Source organism: Amphibalanus amphitrite, unplaced genomic scaffold (assembly GCF_019059575.1).
Source record: "Amphibalanus amphitrite isolate SeventyFive unplaced genomic scaffold, NRLGWU_Aamphi_draft 000073F_arrow, whole genome shotgun sequence".
In the NCBI taxonomy this organism is placed as follows: domain Eukaryota; kingdom Metazoa; phylum Arthropoda; class Thecostraca; order Balanomorpha; family Balanidae; genus Amphibalanus; species Amphibalanus amphitrite.
The window spans coordinates 1196634-1219210 of record NW_024881569.1 but is presented as its reverse complement, the minus strand read 5'-3'; the positions used below and the strand labels follow the sequence as shown (position 1 = coordinate 1219210).

The 22577-nt window shown below is 47.4% G+C and overlaps 2 protein-coding genes across 9 annotated transcripts; one reads left to right on the top strand and one right to left on the bottom strand.

Moving 5' to 3' along the window:
• Positions 1-4877: 4877 nt before the first annotated feature.
• Positions 4878-18947, bottom strand: LOC122379206 (succinate dehydrogenase [ubiquinone] cytochrome b small subunit, mitochondrial-like). Of its 7 annotated transcripts, none has more exons than XM_043361207.1 (4): positions 18712-18947; positions 7285-7348; positions 6402-6630; positions 4878-5401 (listed from the first exon to the last, which is right to left on the bottom strand). In XM_043361207.1, the coding sequence occupies exons 2-4, from the start codon at positions 7325-7327 to the stop codon at positions 5224-5226; spliced, it is 450 nt and encodes a 149-aa protein (XP_043217142.1). In that variant the 5' UTR covers positions 7328-7348; positions 18712-18947; the 3' UTR covers positions 4878-5223. The 7 variants fall into 7 exon arrangements, with proteins under 7 accessions (XP_043217142.1, XP_043217146.1, XP_043217139.1 ...); XM_043361211.1 differs by having other exon boundaries at positions 18890-18936; XM_043361204.1 differs by lacking the exon at positions 18712-18947 and adding an exon at positions 9395-9426.
• Positions 9913-22183, top strand: LOC122379205 (protein lines-like). Of its 2 annotated transcripts, XM_043361202.1 has the most exons (4): positions 9981-10019; positions 16728-16761; positions 17497-17698; positions 19544-22183. In XM_043361202.1, the coding sequence occupies exon 4, from the start codon at positions 19584-19586 to the stop codon at positions 21324-21326; it is 1743 nt and encodes a 580-aa protein (XP_043217137.1). In that variant the 5' UTR covers positions 9981-10019; positions 16728-16761; positions 17497-17698; positions 19544-19583; the 3' UTR covers positions 21327-22183. The 2 variants fall into 2 exon arrangements, with proteins under 2 accessions (XP_043217138.1, XP_043217137.1); XM_043361203.1 differs by lacking the exon at positions 16728-16761 and having other exon boundaries at positions 9913-10019.
• Positions 22184-22577: the final 394 nt, after the last annotated feature.

The following is a 22577-nucleotide window of genomic DNA, read 5'->3' as shown; positions in this document are numbered from 1 at the left end:
CCTTTTCTTTTCCCAGGCGCGGCGAAGAGTGGGCTCTTTTATTTACTCCATGGCATAGATACTTATGGCAAAGTTGTTTTCCTCCATCAAAAAGTGACTGTTTTAAGCCTTTCAATAGTTCGTCAATTTTCTATCACGGAAGAAATCATTTTATCCTTCAGATAATCTGCAAATCACTTACAACTTGTGTAATCAACAAAGAAAAACAATTTGCTACCATTTTTATTCAGCAGAAACAAGCGCAGCTCAGTTTGGTTTTCGACAGCGGAGACAACAATGGCTTATCCGGCTCATCTTCCCCCAGGTGAAAATGGCTCATCTTGCCCCACCCGTGGCCATTTTCGATTAATGACACCCGCTAAGGAAAATAACCATGCACCGCAGATAACAACCATCTCATTTTAAAGGCAAAACATGTCTTAGTTATCAGGGGCGATACCACATGTTACCGGGTGCTGAGCGTGAGAACGTTGCCGTCTCACGTGAAAGACTGCAGCATCGTAAGCGAACGGCACATGGAAGCTCAAGTCAATTAGCGCCATAGGAGCTGAGAAACAAAGGGTGGCTAAACTTGCCCCTTGGCTCATCTTACCTCACTCTCCCCTATTTGGGGCTCTCAACTTTGATTTGTTAAAGTTGCTTGTCTGTTCATTATAAAAGCTGTCAAATTTGCCGTATCATTACACTTTTATTGAATTTGTATTTCACACTTATCTAAAATGAACAATTTTGTCACTGGCTTCTTTTATGAATGGAATTGGATGGTCGCATGAATGACGAATGAATAGCTCCATTTGAGCATCAGCTTAAATCAATCCTAAAATTTAATCTACCAGTCTGCAACGAAAAGGTTTAAAAACCAGTGCAAGTTAGGTGCAGTTTCTAATCTATGCCGTTTTTTTATTAAGTGTCTCATAGCTCCTTAATCTTGAGCCGCTTCTCTTACGATTCATTTTATGTGGTGCTTACATTGTTCAAGAAGTAGTATTCGAGCTCGTTGGTCTTAAAAACTGCTATCGAAGTAAATTTAAGTGTTTCGGGCTTCGGCACTTAAAAACCAATCGATATTTAACCCTCACCCACTTAGGCATTTCTTTTCAGCGTCTTATATGTAGCGGAGGGGCGTAGAAACCCTCAGCCATTCATGAATAGCCAGAGCTTCGCTGAAAAATAAAAAAGAGCGAGCTGCTCGTGACGAGAGAAATCCGATGATTTGAGGGCCCTGGTCATCGCTGACGAGAGAAAGCCAATTATTTTTTATGTCCTGGTCAATGCTGAGATCCTAGGTCACTGGTTGACCTCCCAGATCAGGTTAATAACCCAAAAGCACGGAAAATTGGGTCCTGCTAGAATTTCTACAAGTGAAGTTTGCTGGGACTTGGCTTGCTTCTGACTTCGAATTTGCACTTGCTTTGATTAAAGATGATGTATCAAAGCATTTGGGGTAGGACGGGTCACGCCAGATCACCCATTAGGCGTTCTGCCGGCTATCCATTGAATGTTAACCAGCACTTACAGCCTTGCAACATATTGCATAGGCACTATAACTGATACCTAAGTATGCCTAGTTTTCAAATGCTAAAATGAGTGCTAAATTTCAAACCAACACTTCCTAAAAACCACAGTAAAAAGGTGTAAATTTAAGGAAGTTAACCGAGATCATTTCAAGTAAATGACCTTAACCTGAGTTTCACGTGACCTTGGCACCCACAACAATCAATGAGACAAACATTAGATAGTATATTTCACATGTTGTCACGTTGCTTATCACGAAACGACTATGGAAACACACAGATGTGCGCTGACTTTCAATTGCTATTCTGGCCTGACATGATCTTGAGAAAAATAATCACAGGTGAAAGGTAATTTGGTTCAGGGATATAAAATTCTCAGACAAGATGCAAAAATTATCAGGGCTATTTAATTTTCCGGGAAGTTGTAAACTTGATTAACTCCAGGGCACCAAAGAATCGTCGCAATCCTTCGCTTTGCCGCGATTTATTGGTGAAAAACAGGGGGCGCGGTCTACCTACCTCTACTTATATGTGTGGTGAGGGCTAATATTCATTTTATCTGTGTTATTAATATGCAACAATTACTACATGAACTGAGACCAGTCCATATGGGTATGTTTTTCTCACGGACAATGACAATATAAAAACAATGCGAATAAAACCAAACGTTTCGGACAACAACGTGCCTTCGTCAGTGGAGAAAAATAAGTGTATAGGTTTAACATCGATGAGAACTATATGCGGCACCGTCTCGTTCTGGCCAGCCGGGTTGCCGATAAAATACACAAATGTTTATAAGCTTCCATGATGTGCTTAAAAAACTGCTGAAAATATATCTTTAAAAACAAAACAAAAATAACTACTTCATCGATTTTATCGAAAGAAAACATATATGCCTAATTACTTATTTCTTGCCACTGACGGAGGCACTTTTTTGTGCGAAACGTCTGTTTTATTCGTATTATTATTGTATTGTCATTCCCTGTGAGAAAAAAGGATAACTCATCAGTTAGTAACCATAACAGCGAAACGGCTTAATGTAACACAATTCACATGTGTATACGAAACCTCTAAGTCCCTAAAAATAATCCTATTTACAAATTTTAAAAAGACAGCTTAGGCACATAATTTTTTCTGCATTAAAGGAAATAGTTCACATTTTAACATGGGTTTTGAACTGGAATAGCAGTTCCGTAGCTTGGGCTGAGACGAGCATAAATCAGGAGCTTTTACAGCCCAACTGAGCCCAACGATCACCCTAGGCAAAGATATTCTATTTCTCGTCCCGAAAAATGTGTCTTGCGTTGAGGATGTGTGCCTTGCATATATTCGCATCCAGTATGAAACGAGCATGGGTCCCGAAAATTCTTCAGAAACTAGAGAAATTATCTACGAGAACTCTAGAGAAATTCGCTCCAGTGAGGCGCTCCAGTAACAAAAGCACGAGCAGATCGCCCAAATGCCGGTGGCCGCGATAATTTCTCTAGTTTCTGAAGAATTTTCGGGACCCATGCTCTTTTCATACTGGATCGCGTGTGCCTTACAGAAACTGAAAAGTTCTTCCTATATTAAAAATATAGGAAATAATCTTTTGTTGTAAAAAGGTTTTAGTTTCTTTGCTGATCATTTTGAACATAAAAATCACAAATCCATTGCAAAAAAAAAATAATTTCGTGAAAGTGAACTATTTCCTTTAAGATAATATTCATTTATCTCCACAGAATATGGTAAATTAGTGCTGCTGAAGTTCGCTTTCGAAGCGTCTCCTCCAGGAATTCCACAGCTCTCGTGCCATTTTGGATCACGGAACATGGCTGGGCGCAGGACAGGCCGTCTGCGAGCTTGGACGGACCACGTGACCACCTCCTCCCCTCCCCCTCACTCCCGTCCCCTTCCCCAGCAGGGCGTCCGATCTAACCGCGCCCCAGGCAGTCGGCTCGGTCCGACCCTCCCCTGGTCGAGCCACGGCCCGGTGCCGCCTGAGTTTGTGCCGGGTGCAAAACTGGAGCAGTAACTAGCGCCGGAACTAGTAGTCAGCACGACCATCGTCAGATGGCAGGAGTAAACGGAATAAGCGGTTCCAGGTTTCAGAAGGAATGGGGCAGGAAAAAGCGCTGAAAACAATGTGTTGCTGATATAGCCATAAAAAGTTCACTGAATTAGGAGAGCAGCATATCAGTTTAAAGCCCTTCAGATGGTGGTTTTAATAAGCACACAATCATTTCCCAATTCGCCTCCAACGGTGTCACAGGCAAAGAATACGCTGAAATACTAGTGTGTACAGAAGCAACTGCGGGTCCCTGTACCGTAACGACCCAGCTGTAGGACTCGTCTGTAAAATTGCGGACCGAGGTTGATCAGGGCCGGCCAAATGACTGCCAAACGAACGAACCTTCAGTGAACATGGTTAGGTGCGACTCGATAACTTATCTGACGTCCTCCGTTCCCTGTTTGGTGTTTCATCCATCCTCAGGGCAGACAAGTCCTCCACGCCTCTTTCCCATACTCCGAGCTAAATGGGCAACTTTATCTAATGCGGGAACGCCCGTAAGAGCACGCCCGTACCCAGGTGCGGTGAGTGCTTGGGGGGGGGGGGGGGGGGCTGGTCGGCCTCTGTCTTCTGGACGGGCTTAGCCCCGGCGACCAACCAGGGTGTTCGCCCAGACCAATGTCTCCCCCAATTCCCAGCATTCTTCCGGCCCTAAAATGGACAATAGTCTCGACTCTCTTCAGACCGAAAGGGCCTAACACAACAAAATAAAAAATAATATCTGACATAACAAGAACACGCTTATTTTCATGACGTGCTGCGGCCTGCCTGACACGAGGACTGAGCAATGAGTATGGCTTTCCGTGTTCAGGCTGTTGGGTCACAGTGTCCCAGAAGGGAAAATATATTGTCTCTTGGAACGACGAGTTCATCTACCTATGTCTTATTTTATAATATTCTATAATCTATTTTAGAAACCACCAGCCCGATGGCATCATTTTTGCGACTGTGGACGCACAGTCGCACTGACTTAGTTACGTGCTTGCTTATCGATAACTCATGTCTGATTCCATTGCACTCTGCAGTTCGAAGATATTTGGATAAAAGAAAACTCATTTACGTCATTCTTTCGGCTTTAAGTCGCTACGCGTCTCCGATCCATTGAACACACCGTTGGTAGCTTGTTCATCTGGGCTTGTTCTAGTTTGCACGCTGTATTTTCTGAACGACTACGTACTTTTTCCGGCACTCCTGTCTAAAGCATGTGATAGCCTGTTGTTTAGTACAGGCTGTGAGAGCTGTGAGTACAGTAGCTTGACCAACGGCATGTCTAATGCTGCCTTTCGCAACCGCCCTCCATAAACACCACAGGATAGGGTCTTAACCGTTCATTTCGTTTTCCCGCATCTCACATTTGTCTCCGCAAGACGCCAGTTCAACTGACATACGATCCACCTACATCCAATCAGCCAAAACGAGTCACAGTGCAGCAACATAACACGGGTAGCCTCTACTTCCGTCAGACTACGCCGTCACCAACGCTTTCAACTCACTCCTACCGCTCGCACAGTCACTGACGCCGTATATACACTCAGCTGTGCTGAGAAAGCCACCCGCATCGCAACCGCCGGCCATATTGTAAAGCTCGGGCGGCGCCGACCGCGCGACACCCGCCCCTGGCCTCTCGCGCGGGAGCGCACCGGCCCTGCCCGGGCCGCTCTAGGCCCGCCACAGCATCTTGACGGCCTCGACGACACCGACGTCGGTGTAGTTGAAGTAGAACAGGGCGCCGAGAAGGAAGGCCGACATGAAGTAGTTGGCGCCGATGGCCGCCTTCGAGAGGAACACGCCGACCCGCTTTGGCCGCGCGTAGTCGGCGAAGATGGCCTCCATGCCCCTGTCGGCACAATGACACATTACACGGCGCCCAACTACGGACGACGAACAGGCACATCGACGCAATCAATGCTATTCCAAAGACGTTATTGCACGCTACTAACCGATAAACGAGAAACGTTTGTGAATGACCCGTGAAAAGTCTCGCGCACAAAATACGTTGAGGAGCATTTGTTCGCAGAGGCTGTGCTGTTACGAAGCGAACTACGTTTTAATGTATAGCAGCCACGGCAAATAATTCATAACTGAATAAAAACACCGATAAAACCGTTCTTTCGTTACCCTTCAAATGACTTCAAAACAAAAACCTCTACATATGGAGACCACGACTGACCACTGAGAGTGCTGGAAATGAGGCCGCTTTCTGGTCCCGGCGCTTTATTCTCCGGCTGGGTTAGCCCCGTCTAGCGCTTAGCCTTTCGGGACCCACTCAGGGTCGCGGTTGTTTTCGCCACTCGGCCCATTCGAAATACAAAGTTGATAGTCACACGAAGTTTATTTGGGGCCTCTTAATATACAACTTTGAAATTAATCGATTCTACAAAACCTTTTTCTTTCATCTATATGCATACATTTAACAGTAACTCCAGACTAGGCTGGTTTGGCTGGCCCTAAATAAGCTTCGTGTGACTATTAACTTAGCATCTCGACTGGGGCGAGCGGCGAAAACAGCTGCGACCCTGAGTGGGTTCCGAAAGGCTAAACGCTGGACGCGATTAGCCCGCCCGGAGAATAAAACGCCGGGACCAGAAAGCGGCCTCATTTCCAGCACTGACTGAGACTGTCTTTACATCAGAGACAGACCACGACAGACACGTGCTACTGGGAGACACATGACCCGTCTATCCTCCGGACCCGACCGTTACCTGCACCAGTGACCAAATACTGACCAGTGGCTGCTACTAGTCCTAGGGACGCACACTGACCAGTGGCTGCTACTAGTCCTAGGGACGTCGTATACTGACCAGTGGCTGCTACTAGTCCTGGGGACACATACTGACCAGTGGCTATGGACGGCGACCGAGAGTGCCACGGCGTAGTCGAGCGCCGGGCTGGGGAAGGTGAAGGCGACCGGCAGCACGCCCAGCAGGCCGACCGTGAGCAGCCGCTCGGCGTTCCAGTGTTTGACGTGGTCCTCAGCCAGCTGGGAGGAGAGCGCCGGCCGACTGACACTGAGGGGAGCCGCCGCGCGCGCCGACAGCCACGGCGCCGTCACCTGCACCACCGACCCTGCGGGGCGAGGTGGGGAAAGGGCACCGACTCACAACACATACATCCCCAGTAGTTCACACGTTTTGTTTAGGTAGCTTCAAGATAAAACTATTACAACTATTGTGAACTGAATGGATGCATTACATAATGAAATGTAATATGCAAATAGGTACCGAAGTATTTAATAAATCGCTTGTGCTTCATTAATGCAAACTCAAAGAAGAAGTTTTAGGCAGCTTCAAGATAAAATTATTACACTACTGTTAACTGAATGGATGGATGCATTACAGAATGAAATGTAATATGAAACAGGTACTGAAGTATCTAATAAATCGCTTGTGCTTCATTATTGCAAACTCAAAGAAGATTTAGGCAGCTTCAAGATAAAACTATAACAACTATTGTTACCTGAATGGATGCATTACAATATGAAATATAATACATAAATAGGTGCTGAAGTACCGAACAAATCACTTGTGCTTCAATAATTCATTAATGCAAACTCAAAGAAAAAGATAAATATCCATAGGTTTATAAAATAAGAATACAAAGTATTAGCCTCCAACACAATATTTGCTTGTTTTGCATGGAATGCATAAAACACATACTCATATACCTAATACCACCATACAACAAACTAAACGTATTTTTAAACAACATAAGAATACTTACTTTGCAAGCAGGGCAGTCTCCTAAAGCCACAAAGTAGAGCCATGTTTGTTGAATGCCTTTTGGCCTGGAAAATGATATCCATCAGCTGGGTAATAGATACCGTAAGGTGGGGCTATTTGAGACAGTGGGGCTATTTGAGACAGTATTTAAAATCGTTATAAAATAAAAACCGTTTGAAATTTATGCTTAATTTTTGCTCAGGCGAATTTACTGCTCGATTCCACACCTCCCTGAGCAAAAATATCACATAAAAATCAAACGCTCTTCATTTTATAGCGATTTTAAATACCGTCTCAAATAGCCCCACTGTCTCAAATAGCCCCACTTTACGGTAATAATAACACTTGTGTATCAATTCAGCTCAATTAGAAAATAGGAGCACAAGTCCAATATTACAATGCTGTTTTATGTATGTATGTATGTATGTATGTATGTATGTATGTATGTATTGACACCAAAAGCCTTCCACACATGGCGTGGCGATTACGGCTTTACAAGTATTAAGCGATTACAGCTTAGCAGGTGTCAATTCAATTTCCACACTAAAAAGCTGATTGGCATGCATATGAATTATGAAATGCTGCTTCACCATTATTTTGGCTTTGATTTGTGGACGGGTAACAGGTTCAAAGAAAGATATATCAGCAAGGATTAAATAAAGGATCATTTTTTGAAACACATCCCTCAAATATCTAGCAATATACATATCTGATAGATCAAAGAGCTATGACTGGGAAGTGGGAGGGCTTTTGGGCATGAAACTAGTGACAGAAGGATAACAATAGAACACGTTTATTCAATTAGGTAGGTAATGCTCTTATAACTAAGTGCCATAATAATTTCCATATTCTGACTGCAGGGACAAGACAAAAAAATTTCACATACAAATACTTGTAATACCAAGTTTTCTAATCATCATTGATCATTATTGATTCATTATCATCATAAGAAATATCCTAGAGTAGGTATCTCTACCTACTTCTGAAGTTCTCATCAGTAGCCTTTCAACTACACAAATTTACCATTCAGATATGAATAGCATTTTCTCTTAAGCCCATAGGCAGCAGAATGGGGAGGGCACCAGGGTAACATGCCCTCCTTTGATCTAGGCATTCTAACATCAGTCCTATGGGCATTGCATGGAAAGGATGAGGCCAAAAGTCGGCAGCCCCAACTTAATTGAAGGTGTTCTGCCATTACTGCTTAAGCCTGAGTTATATAAATTAATTGAACAATATAACTTCAGATAAGGGCCAGTGGGAATTTCTAGAATGTATCGTACAGGGCTAAACTACAGCTGCGCTCAAGTCTTACAGTAATTTAGCTATTATCTGTACAGTAGGTATACAAAATAAGTCCTCTCCGTATCCGGGCAGGTGTCGCCTGAGTAGCACTCAGGCGCTAACTGCCCACTGGTGAACCACATATGACGGGGACTTATTTTGTAGACCTATGATTTCTCTTTAAATTTTAACCTCTATGTTTGAATGAATGGATGGCATGGCCAGAGCCAGCAAATCAAAATGGGCTACCAGGGGCCGTATTCACGTCGATCATTTTCGTAAGAATTTTCTTAAGTTTGGCCTACTTCTTAAGTAAATTTTTTTATTCACGTGAACTCCGTCGATAACAACTTAAGAAGTGTCGACGTGAATACCAAATTATACTTACGAAGGAAAACTGACTTACGAAGTCTACGTGAATACGGCCCCAGGCCCTTAACCCCTTCAAAAGTTTCAGTTTGGACTGCTTGGAGCTAGGGCAGGAGCTATCACTCATCAGAAAAACATGGATACAATGCAAAATTAAACCATGCCCATCCAAGCTAGAATCAGTGCAGCCTACCAAACTTCCTTTTGCTTTTATGGAAGTCAGAGAAGACAAAATAATTCAAATTGGATATATAATCAATAGCCAGTCAGGCTGTGATTCTGATTCTTTTGCTGGACCTCCTCCAGATCAATTGAATGAAAACTGAGCGCAGCCAAAACTTATTTCAATTTCAGAGTTATCATTTCCAAGTAAAATATGTGTAATTTACTTCTTTGTCAGTGAACAAGCTTAATTACTGCAATGGTAATTAAAAAACAAATGAGTAATTATCAATTACCTACACTACTCCTAAGACACAGTCACGGAAATGTGTCATTCGTGCGTCGTTACTGCCTTTAGAAATTGCTGCCAACTTTTCCTGGAGAAAGAAATCGACCACAATTCATTTTGTTTGCACTAAATAGCTTGAGTGATACCCATAAAAGTGATACCTATTCATCATCATCATCATCATCATCATGTATTCGTATGGCATCCGTTATTATTCAAAGTGTCATTGAAAATATGATGCCTACAGTAAATTCGTGCTCACGAACATTATTCCCATATCATCCGAGATATGGGTGAATCATTTTGTGAATATTCACCAGCCTGAGAAAATGATAACATGGGTCATAACATCAAAAATGGCTTCCTGTATTTACCTCACCTAGCGAGAGGTTTTAAAGCATCAATAAAATTATGAACTCCTTTAATTTTTTTTTGAAACAAAAAGTTTCATATTTTACATTTTACTAGGCCCAGCTGCTACATCAAAGTAAATATCAATATACGCACAGTTACACGAACGTCATTGCCATTTGGTAGCTTAGCTGCGTCGGTTTCGAAACTGCGCCAACATTGTATTGTTCTATGTTGTGAATGTATGCTGGTGAGCGTGGTAGTTAAATCATTTTTAAGAGGTAATAACGCTCATTTTTCTTGTTTCTTTGAGTTGGTTACTTGGGTAAATAAGGGTATCTTTACCTTATACTTTAAAGTTTCATTTCTGCCTTCTTTATTGATGCGAGAGCTACAGGCGGATAAATATGGTCTTTCCCTGTGCAATAAAAAATCTTTTATTTGCTATGTAAATAACTATTTTTAGGTAGGAGCCCAATCTATAGGCCAGGTTCAATTTGTATCTGTCTTATGCCATTGAGGCATTTCTGAATTAAGAGGAATGGTAACTTGGGGTTGCACCTTACTGAGTTATCAGTTATGGCATGCTGTCCGAGGCTATTCGACATTGTTCTTGGCCTGCTGTGTTCTTGCAATGGGAAGTAACTTGGTAGAGTTCTTGGCTTATTATTGGTGAATTATACACCCATGTAAATTTCACCTATGAGAGCTGTGAAGCAAGAGCAGGCTGGTAGCTTTCTGGGCTATTTCAGTCCATGACGCTTCCTTATGCTACCAGGTATTGATGTTGGTATTTATTTACTTAAGGACTGATTACCAATTTATTTTCACTGCCATCTTCAAGTAAGAAGCAAATCACATTTTATCCTTTGATCTCCTGATATCATATCTGAAAAATTATAAGTATCAATGGCACAAACAAGTTTAAAAGCACCAATACAATATGGAAAGTAACATTACATTGCTCATGGCAAAGCAGTGCAGTGCCAAAGGCAATGCCTTAGGAGATATAACAGACAATGACTGATGGCAAGTCAAATATTTTTATGTTAAGTGGTTTTGCATCTGGCTTCAGGCCAAAGGCCCAAAGCCTGATCCACAGCCACTTAACCTAAAAATATTTGACTTATTGCTTGCAATCTATTCATGTGAGTAACATCTTCCTTATCCACAGGTAGGCAAATATCAGTAGGTCAGGTTAGGTAAGGTTTGGTTATGTATCTTTGTTGATATCTTGGTGACATCAGACCATCTAAGTATCATATCTGTATTCGAATCGTCGAATTATGTGGCTAGTAATCACTTTGCCAGAAATGTCAAGGCCCTACAAATCGGCGTGTTAGAAGAAGGAGCTGTTGCACTTCCTGCACGTCTGCACGCTGCATGCTGCATCAACGAGGAGGCTGAGGAGCTGCACGCTGCTTCACCTGGTGCAAGCTGCTGCACCCCGCTTGCCTGCATCACCTGTTTGGGAGTAAGCAACTGGCAGCTCAAAGTTAGTCCTACTTCCTGCACTGCCTACTTGCACTTCTTGCCCTTGCTGTACTGGTGCTTTACTTACTGTCTGTTTGGCATGACACAAACACAAAGCTGCTTTGGTTCCTCTTGCTGACCACTCAAGCTGTCTGTGGAACATTGGTCCCACTTGCTGACCGCGCGGCCCGTCTGGTGCATTCGTCCCGCTTGCTGACTGTGCGGACTGTTGGTCCCTCTTGCTGACCGCGCAAGCTGTCTGTGGTACATTGGTCCCACTTGCTGGCCGCGCAGACCGTCTGGTGCATTGGTCCCGCCTGCTGACTGCGCGGCCCGTCTGGTGCATTCGTCCCACTTGCTGACTGTGCGGACTGTTGGTCCCTCTTGCTGACCGCGCAAGCTGTCTGTGGTACCTTGGTCCCTTTTGCTGACCGCACCTGTTTTCTGTGCTGCATTGGTCCCGCTTGCTGACCGCACAAACTGTTTGCTGCCTGATATGCTTCTGTGATTTTTCTCTTCTTGCACACTGTGTTTTTTTTTATTATTGTGTATAAGTGGGGCTTGGTTTGAGTTGGTGGTGATTCTGATTGGACTCAGAATTCTCTGCAATCTTCCATCATGCCACTCACACGCTCTCCCCCAGGAGCCTTGGTACTGGATCCGCTTGAAGCAGCCCCTGAACAACAGACACAGGGAGCAGTAGCGGCTGCAATCAGCTCCCTCCCACTTGACGCTGGTACAGCTGTGTCCCCGACTGTTACCAGACTAGCCCAGGGAATTGTGAGGAACAAGGCAATCTGTAGTGGGGGGCCGGGCGGTGCAACTTGTGGTTTGGAGGTGCGTGATGGCCAGCAGGGGGTTGAGTGCGACATATGTGGTGCCTGGTCCCATGCAGCCTGTCAGCGAATTTCCAAGGCAGCATATAATGCTCTCTCGAGACACTCATCTCTGGCATTCATTTGTGATGTTTGCCGACAGCGTCCAAACTTAAGTGACATCCAGGCAAAACCAGTCACAACTGATGCTTCAGTACAGGTCTTCCCAGATAAGCTTGAGCATCAGGACGACACACCGAAACAGACACGTGACGATGCAAACGCCTCACATGAGCGTCAAACCAAGGTTCCTGATTCTGTTTCTAGCCTTCAGGAAAGGATCCATGTGCTCGAGTCTTCTATCAAAGAACTGACTAAACTGGTAGGAGAGTCAAAGAAATCTATTGACATGATGCTCCAGGGACAGCAGCGACAGCAGCATGTGTCTCACCCCGTACATCGCGGAACCTATGCTGAAGCAGTCAGGTCTCCATCTGAGGTGCGCCCTCAGGTCCATGGAGACCCTCACCAGGCTGTCCTTGCTGGGGTCAACACTAGGGCCGGAAAGCCTCAGTACACATCCACAAGCAACGACTACAGACATATTGTCAGGGCAGAACTGCGTGAAATGGAGGAGAGGAGGAAAAGAGTTTCCTCCCTCGTTGTACGGGGACTGAGAGTGGGCACAGCTAGAGAGGCAGTGACTAGATTTACAGAAATCGCCTCCGCTCTGATAGGGGAACAGGTTGAGTTCACAGAAGTTTGCCGGATCAAAAGCGATGGTGACCTGTATAGGGGCAATGTTCACGACGGCAGAATTCGGAAGCTCATTTTGGATAATGCAAAACATCTTCGTGAGTCTTCGAACTCGCATGTCTTCATTCGTCGTGACCTCACGTTCCAGCAACGAGAGGAGCTCAGGGAACGCCAGAGCTCTAGGCCACACGTCTGGGTACAGTCCAGGTCTCAGAATGCAACTTCTCACTGGCAGATTGGCCAAACACGACACACACCCGAGGCAGACACTTCCCACTCTTATCATGAAACTGTTCCTAAGCAGGTGGCATCTTACCATGAAACTGTCCCCAAGCAGGTGGTACCTGCTCCTAACCCGACACTGGAGTCCGCTCAGTCTCCTCGTGTTGTGACAGCCCCGGATGCTCACCCTCCGGCTGACAGCGCTGGGGGGAGGGGAGACGGCCAGCACGTCCCCAGCTCTCCTCAGGGGCCCGGGGAGGGAAACTGATACGAGGCAGAGGTACTCCACGGACGTTCCGCCTACAACTAGTGCATTGCAATGTAAACGGCATTTGTAGCAAGCTTTCAATCATTCGTGAATCTCTGGTAAACTCGTTTAGACCTGGCATTCTATTGATCACAGAGTCCCATCTTACTCCTTCTGTGTCTAATGCAACTGTCTCCATCCCTGGCTATGAGCTACTGCGAAACGACTCTGGTGCCACATCTAAGCATGGCGTTTGCGCTTTTGTGGAAGAGGCCTTGAGATTTGATGAAGTAGATACAACACACCCTAACTGCCTGTCATTTAGACTGAGAAAGATGAACGTTCACATTTACGTGGTGTATCGACCCCCTTCATACTCTTCTTGCGAGAACCAGGCTTTAACTGATTTTCTTTTGACTAGTTGCACTGGGAAGGAAGTAGTCATTCTCGGAGATTTTAACCTCCCCTCGGTTGCCTGGATTGACCATAAACCCTGTGGGCAATTCTCAGCAGCTGATCGGACATTTGTTGACATGTTCATTGCCCTCGGACTTACGCAGTGGATACATGAGACCACGTTCCCGAGGTCTGGCAACGTTCTAGATCTTATTCTAACCTCCGAGCAGGACAGGATAACTACAGTACAAGTGCAGCCTCCCCCACCCGGATGCGATCACTGTAGTATTCACTGTGAGTATGTATTCGACATGGACATTCAGTTACACTCGCAACAACTCCTGAGACACCAGTGGCATCGAGGACAGTATAGTGCTATCAATGCATCTCTCAGCACTGTTGACTGGGACTTTGAGCTCAGACATATCTCCGCGCAAGACGCTTTTGTTAAGCTGCTGTCTATCTTAGAGCCCCTCGTTGACCAGTTCATTCCGCGAGCCGGTCAGGGTGGTGGGCAGCGGAAGATCCCCTGGAAGGCGAATCCCCCATCGTCGCTGAAACGTCTGCGAAAGGAGGCTTGGAAAAAATACAAAAGCCTTAGGTCAGAACATGGTAGGAAGTCGCATCTGACCACCCTGGCGCTGGAAGGTTTTCAGCAGGCCAACTCGCAACTTAGATCATTTGCCGCATCATCGCAAATTGAGTACGAGAAATCACTCATAGCAAGGTCTAGAGATAATCCCAAGCTGCTACACTCTTACATTAGACACAAGAAGCAGCTTCGCTCTTCAGTTGGTCCTCTTCGTCTCGACCCTGATACCATATCTGACGACCCCAAGGAGATGGCTGACTGCTTTTTGCATGTGTTTACTGGCATACACGCTACGACGATTCCAGATAAACCAGCTGCTCACCAGCGAAGTGATACTGTCATGGCTGACATTGACATTAGCCTAATTGACGTACATTCTACGCTCAGTAGCCTTGATCCGAACTCAGCAATGGGTCAGGACGGCTTGCACCCAGCCCTGCTTAAGGCATGTGCTGCAACTTTATGCACACCACTTCTCATGATTTACAGGCAGTCTCTTCTGGAGGGAGCGCTGCCCTCGGCGTGGAAATCCTCGCTCGTCGTACCGATACTTAAGAAGGGTTCTCGTAACGACCCAATGAACTACAGACCAGTATCGCTCACGTCTGTATCTTGCAAAAGTCTTGAAAGGATAATTTCCAAAGAGCTCTACGCATTCTTCATTGCAAATCAGATCCTCAGTGACGAACAGTTCGGCTTTCGTCCAGGACGATCCACGGAAGACCAGCTACTCCTGACCTACGATGAGGTAACTGTAGCCTTAGATCTGGGCCATCCCGTTGATCTAGTTCTGTTCGACTTTTCAAAGGCTTTTGATGTGGTGCGCCATACCATTCTTCTAGAAAAACTCAGGTTAGTCGGTGTCCAAGGGCGACTTATCACATGGCTGACAGATTTCTTGGTGGGGCGTACGATGCAGGTTCTTGTTAAGGGCACCACGAGTTCAGCTGCGGAGGTTCGGAGTGGCGTTCCTCAGGGATCGGTTTTAGGACCCATTCTTTTTCTGGTTTACATCAACCACGTTGCGTCCAGTTTGTCGTGCAGTTATAAGATCTTTGCTGACGATCTTAAAGTATTTATCAAACTAGACAACGATAAACACAACACCAGTGAAGAGGCGCTACAAAAGGATATAGACTTGCTCCACTCTACGGCAGAGTCTTGGGGTCTCAGCATGAACCTCAGGAAGTGCGCCGTCATACGATTTAGGCGACGATTCCATGACTTCGAGCCCCGTGCATACACACTGGCTGGTGACACAATTCCCTGCGTTACGTCATGTAGTGACCTGGGTGTTATCATCGACAACGAGATGAAATTCCATGAACACTGTGCCAGCATAGCAGCGAAGGCTGGAGGAGTTGCTCACAATTTCTTGAAATCGACCAGGTGTCGCTCGCCTGACTTTATGACTCATATACTGAAATCTCACATTCGCCCCATTCTCGAGTACGCGTCACCGATCTGGAACAGTGGCTATGTACAGGATCTCAAAAGATTAGAGTCTGTTCAAAGGCTCTGGACTCGCAATGTGATTGGGCTCCGCAATATGGAATATGGTGATCGCCTAAAGGAACTTGACCTATTCTCTGTGAAGGGACGCCTCCTTCGAGCCGATATTATCAAATGCTGGAAGATTTTTCACGGCCACAGTAAGATATCCCCGGAGATCCTCTGGGATCTGGAGGCCGACAACAGAACGCGCGGGCATAGTAGAAAGATAAAAACGTGTCGGAGTCTTATAGATGCAAGGTCACGGTTTTTCACCCACAGAGTCGTGCGCGATTGGAATGCCCTCCCAGATTGGCTGGTGAACGAGGAGTCCCTGGTGCAGTTTAAAAAGGGACTGAAAGCCGCACTGGGCAGTAGATTGTACGAACACACAGGATAAGAGAAGGCAAACGATCCACATCTCATCCTTCATCCCCCCCCCCCCCAGGTAAGCGCCCCACCCTTCCCAAGTTGGGGCGGGGTTATACGCGCCTGGGCTACCTATCATATTCCGCCCTTACCCCCTAGGTAGCTGCTGCCCGCCCTTCTCGAGCTGGACCGGGTGGACTAACCTAGGTTACCTATCCTGACCTTTCCTTCCGAGAATGTATCACATTTCGGTACCCTCTTTTCTCATTTACATAATTGATCATCTTGTCTAGGATTCTGGCACTTAAAACACGCACCAGTTTTCTTTTTTCAGTGTTATACCAAATGCAGACGCACCATTCCAATTCCTTGCCTGAGGTCCAGCCATCTGCCCACCCAAGGAATTGGCGCGTCTCTGCACGCAATAGGTTTCCACTCCTTCCTTTACGAGCCAAGGTTGTGGAAACCTAACAGGTGAGTTTAACAGGTGAGTTTCTGTATTCAGGATATCAAAAAATGGAAGAATGTGTATATTTTTTTTGAAAAGGTCAGTCCTAAAGTAAATATTTATCTTGATATTCAAGTTGTATGGAAATTAAGTAAAAGTTGCAATTTTGTTTGTTTCCAGGGAAACTGAGCACCAATACCAGACATACTTGCAGGTATGTGGAAACAACATATCACAATGGCCCTGTCAAAAAGGAAAAATAGATGCCAAACAGCTGCATGTGGAAAGATGTCTGCCTGTTCAATGGCAATCCAAGCATTCAGATTTTATATTATATAGCGCTGTATGTGTAGTGTGCTTACGTATATCCATAAATGCATATGAAATCCAAATGCATATGAAATGCAAATCCATAAATGCAAAATGAGCCTGCTTATGAAGTTTTTGAGGTTAGCGATTGCAATGTCTATTTTAGTTTGATTCCATTGAAGCCTGAAAGGATGACTTGAAAAATTGTCACTGTATTATCTTACCATTGCACATTTTGCTTTGTGCCAAAAAAAATGTTACAGCCATGTCTCACAACAGGCCAATGAAAAGTGGAAAATTATTTTAAAAATTATCAAATCTAGCCTAGCATCTAATGTAGATCAGGTAGATAATATTTGGGTTGCAGGCTGTGGCAGAGGATAAGGCTGTTCATTGCCCACATCTGGGGGGGGGGGGGGGAGGGGGGAATGTGTCTCACAACTTCATAAGCTGTGTATCCTTCAAACACATGCATTGAGTTTGTTGATGTTGTTGAGCCTTTCAATGTTTTTCTTTGCAGTATCATGGGTATTCAGATAATAACTTATTTACTGTGACTGATCACCTTTTTGACATAAAAGAAAATACATTTTGTACCTTCTGCCTTATGTCTTACCCTGTGTCTTTTCATGTGTTTCAGGTAAATCATACAATATACAGGCTGTGTGCAGCCAGCTATGCATTTACAGTAGTTTGTAACCGCTCTCTGTCAAGTCTAAAAGTTACTCTGCATTTCTAACCCAGAGCTCAATTTGGACAACTGGGGACCAAATGATCACTGTTCAAGGAAGACATGGCGCGTAAGCGCTGTGAGCTCCTGCTGCTGCTGTTTTATACATCAGGTAAGTGGTGTATGGACAAGTGAGTTTCTCTGTGTGTCCCCCAACTCCTGCTGCCCACTTCTGTCAACTAAAAGTCAAATGCTGTGATGTCAGCGCACTACAATCACCAATAGCTCTCCCATGGCCTGAAGGCTGTCCAGTGTGTCTAGTGTGCTGTGTATCACTACCCATAGGCGCGGGAGCCGGGGGGGGGGGCAGTGGGGGCAGCTTGCCCCCCCCAACTCTGGGGCCGTGGGGGCGGTGCCCCCACAGCTTTGAGACGGAATACCACACTTTTTTTGCAAATGTTTTCTTTTTTTGTTGAAAAAGCCGAGGGGTGAAAAATAAGTGGCCTAAATCCGGTGAGAAAGCTAGATTTGGGGGTACCCTATGTTGATCTCTATTATGGTGTGCCCCCCCCCCCCCCCAGTCGGAAAGTAGTTCCCGCGCCCCTGTCACTACCATCCCTCAGTGTAGTTGATCTGTAGCCATTTTATCTGCAGAGCCCAGTAGCGTGATACAAACACCTATTAGGGCTACCAGCATTTCAGCTTTAATGTAAACAGAAACAAAGCAGGATACTAGAATGTGGCTCGACACCATCCAGGTAAATTAGCGAGATTTAGAGCCTGCTATTGTTGCGCCACCGAACGGGATAATTCTGATGTAACCAATTAACACGCCCTGCTATGAACACGGAACAACCCTCTGGCCAGGACAGGTCGTCAGACGTGAGACGAATGAAAGGCTGATTGATAATACCGATCGGCACATATTGCCAAAATTGGCACGCCAGGTAAACTATTTATCTTGTCATATATTTGTGCATTTACCAAAGTGTCCAAGTGAATTCTGCGCATTTTGCAATATGATAGCGACATTATTTGTAATGCATCATTCGACCATATTCACTGAGCAAGTTCTTCCAAATGAGACTGATCGTTCATTTGCGAATGGGTATACACTGGTGTATCGCATTTATTCCCTTGAAAAAAGTGAGGGAAAAATAAAAGGATGTAAGAGGTCAGCCTTACCTCGTATGCTGTTTATGGTGTCCAGGCAGAAGTGAATTGTTTCTTCTCTGCAGTTCCATATACATATTCAGTAGCTAACTCTAAAACAGCAGCAATGTGATAAAATTGCCTGAAATTGGCCGACTGAAGTTCACTTCGCGGCACACTCGGCGTTCGCCGCGTGACCAACTCCACTGACCGCACTGGGAGAGATCAGCGCTCCAGCGACTCGACCGTCCCGGGCGCTAGTCTGTTCGGCGGCGACCAATCAGCTGGCGGCCGACCTGACCCCTGACCCGGCCGCCCCGGGCGCTAGACCGATCGACCCGCCAATCAGCTGGCATCTGGCGGCCAGAAGCAGGAGGTCGGTACGACCTTGAGGGTCTGAAATTCTCGAGGGGCTGTTAATGTTTCACGTTTTTCCGTGTGAATTACGCGTTCCATGAACAGCTGATCCGTAATTGCCCATCTTAGTTGCGCATCGATAATTTTGCTTCAAGCATATTGGCTTTATTAAGAGTTCCAGCAGTCTGGATCTGCGCACCAGTCTGAATATTTGTGTGCTTTACAGTCTAGTGTATTTGATGCATTGCATCTCCATTATCGTTTGTTTTGACGTGGTGATTCGCGCTGTTTGACGTTTGCGCGTTTTCCAAAAGTCAACATTATCGACAGTGCGTCGGCTGGGTACGGCTGTCCGTCTGGTCAGGATTCCGGCCGTGTTAGTCCGTGTTGTCCTGTTGTGACGTGTGTCAGGACATGACTCCCGACTCCGTCCGCACAGGCTGCTGCAGTACGAGTCTGTGCTGTGCTGCTCTGATTCTGACATACCTTGTGCCCTCTGTTCGCACAGGCTCTTGCCGACTGGCCGGTGAACGGCCGCCGGCACCGGCATGACCGAGAGTCGACTGGACGTGAGCGGCGGCGGGCCGGCCGCCAAACGGCCGCGCCTCGCCAGCCCCGGCCCGACCGCGCGGCTCGACGACCCGCTGGCGGCGCTGCACGAGCGCGCCCAGCTGGGCTGCCTGTGCCCGCTGCCGGCCGCGCAGCTGACGGCTCTGACGGCGCAGCTGTCGGCCGCCGACAGCCGCCGGCAGGTGCTGGCGCTCAGCACGCTGCAGCTGCTACAGGAGGCGGCGCTGCAGCAGCTGCGGCTGGGCAGCATGTGCCGGCAGCTGCAGCGCGCCGTCTGCGCCCAGCGGCAGGCGGACGGGCCGCTGCTGGAGGCGCTGCTGGCTCTGCTCGCCTCGGGCACGGCACTCCTCAGCTGCGGCGCCGGCCGCTGTCTGACGCTGGCCGCTCTCCTGCTGCCGCCCGGCCGCGCTCAGAGACTGCTCGAGGCCCTGGTGGCCGCCGTGCTCGAGTCGGAACGGCAGCTCGAGGTGTGTCACGCGCTGAACGCGCTGCAGCGACTAATCGAGCAGCACGATCCGCCCGAGTCGGCGGCCGGCGGCGCCCGCCCGCTGCCGGCCGGCTGCGCGGCCATCAGCGTCGGCCCCGACCCGGAGACACTCTCCGAGATTAAATGTGCCATCACGGCGCTGCTGGAGAACCGCTGGGTGCCGGTGACACAGCGCTTCTGCCGGCTGCTGACGCGGCCCGCACACGAGACGGAGGTACTCGCCTTCCTCCGACTCTGGACAACCATCATCTCCGTGAAGAACAACCTCAGTATCGTGGAGACCAAGTCGTTCTACGGCCGACTGGAGGGCCTGATGAGCTCGCTAGGGGGTGATGCCTCTCCCCACGTGTGGCGAGCCGTGCTGGATCTTTACGCGGAGGTGCTCTGCTATGGCAGCACGATTGCGCTGCAGGACTGCGTGGCTGAGGAGCCAGCCGGACTGGCTCATGCGCTGTTACGACAAACGCGCGCTGGTCGGTTGCTAGAGGCGGTGCCTTACGAGCGTGGTGTGCGTGCGTTCGCGGGCAGCAGTAGCGGTAGCGCGGGCGGCAGCGGCGGCGATCGGCCCCTGATGCAGAAAACTGTGCTGCTCGTGCTCAAGGCACTGGCGGTGACGGTGAAGGAGACGCGATGTGAAAGCAGCAGCGAGGCGTCGGCGCGGTCCGCTGGCGGCTCCGGATCCGAGGAGCAGGACATGGTGATCATAGAGCGCACGCTGCGCGAGGTGGTGCGCCGGCTGGACGGCTGGGTGAAGGCGCGCCTGCCGTTCCACCCGGAGACGCCGATGAGCGAGTGGGCAGTGGTGCTGCTCTGTGACCAGGACGATTACCTGGTCGAGGCCATGGTGTGCCTGCTGGACCTCTGCGCCGGCCTGGCCGAGCGGGCGCGCGTGCAGCCTGACTTTGAGCGCGCCATCGACGCGCACCGGAGCTTCGTGCAGTTTCTGGGCACCGTGCGCCGGGACCACGACCTACTGCTCGATTTTCTCATCTCGAACGAGACCTGTTTCCTGCTCTACCTGCTGCGCTACCTCAAGTTCGTGCGGAAACATTGGGCGAGATTTCTGCGCGCGTGCGGCGCTAAGTTACAAGAGGTGATGGGTGTGCTGATTGGACTGCGCATTTCGCTACAGCAGCTCGTGGCTCGTGATCTGTTTCCGTACAACGTGACGCCGATCCTGAAGCTGCTAGAGCGGTGTGAGCAGCTGTACGAACATAATCCGGCGGCCGGATAGCGGTCGGACGGTATCTCGACGTCTCCCGTGTGCGTCCCGCATCGGCGGGCAGGCACCCCCATGCGCTCTCTTCTCCCGTCATCCGCGCAGCGCGCGGTCGCTCATTGGCTCAACTGGTTATTTATGGTCGCGGCGCTCTGCGCCCGTGCGGCGGCCCGGCCGGCTCGGGTTGGGTCTGACGCCGGTCCGGGCCCGCGCTCGCGGTCCGCCCACCGCCGCCCATCCCCCACTGCCGCTCTAATGACGCCATGTGGACGCACATGAATCTACGGCCGTTTTCGGCGAGACGGCGCTGATGTTTTTAATGCAATCTCTTGAATGTGTATTGTGTAATAGGTTGGTAAGCCATTTCGCAGTGTGGAGTAAGGCGTATGTGAAAGGAGATAGCCACAAAGGTATCGATTCCATCCGACATTTTATGTCGCAGCATTTCTTAAAGGCAACTTGAAAGATCTGTAAGGTAAGGGACGATGGGAACAAATGACGTTTCGGTGCCAACTACCGTTAGTTCTCTGTAAATTTGTCAAATGTTCATGTACGCTTTACGTTCGTTCCTACCCAGCTGGAAATCCAGCACATGACTGGAATTGTTTGTGAACATCCCAAATGTGTCTATTTTTAAATTGGACCCATGCTCGTATATAGGTGGTAGATGTTCACCTTTTTGTTTGTGGAGCGCAAGATGACATTTGTACTAGGTTCGTGTTGCAATGTTTTGTAAGTGGATCAAGGATCCTGCATTGATGTTTGTCTCTGAGACGCAATCATATTTTTCTTACATGAATACTGTGCACTTCGTCACGCGTCGAAAGCGTATTCCATCGAGATCAAACGTGTGAATACACTACAAACCATAATCAGTTTATGTTTGCCGGTTCCTCGGAGTAAGTCGTGGTCTTGATCAGAACGGTGTGGCGAAATCGGAGGGCTCACCAATTGCGCATTTTTTTTGTGTGTGTGTGCAATGAAGCTTTCTTGAAAATCAGAGAATTAAATCAGTCGCAAATAACAGCATGTGAATCACCAGTATGTTTTCCCCGAAGGAATGGTAATCCTCATACACCAGGGATTGATGGATTACTGGTCTCGGGCAGCGTTAGCAAAATTTCAGGGAACTCAGATTTGTTTTTCAATAGAAAAACACAATTCTAACGAAACATGTCCTAACTATCGAGCAGTAAACCCTCGGTTATGTCCCACCAATTAACGACATAGAAAACACGAGTTTGAACCGAATCTTGCCTTGCAATT

Excerpts from the sequence above, each read along its gene's own strand:
- LOC122379206 (XM_043361207.1), bottom strand. The coding sequence starts at position 7,327 with ATGGCTCTACTTTGTGGCTTTAGGAGACTGCCCTGCTTGCAAA. Across the intron at positions 6,631-7,284 it reads GAGACTGCCCTGCTTGCAAA|GGTCGGTGGTGCAGGTGACG; the intron begins GTAAGTATTCTT and ends CTCGCCCCGCAG. Across the intron at positions 5,402-6,401 it reads GTCGCCGTCCATAGCCACTG|GGGCATGGAGGCCATCTTCG; the intron begins GTCAGTATGTGT and ends TTGTGCCGACAG.
- LOC122379205 (XM_043361203.1), top strand. The coding sequence starts at position 19,584 with ATGACCGAGAGTCGACTGGACGTGAGCGGCGGCGGGCCGGCCGCCAAA.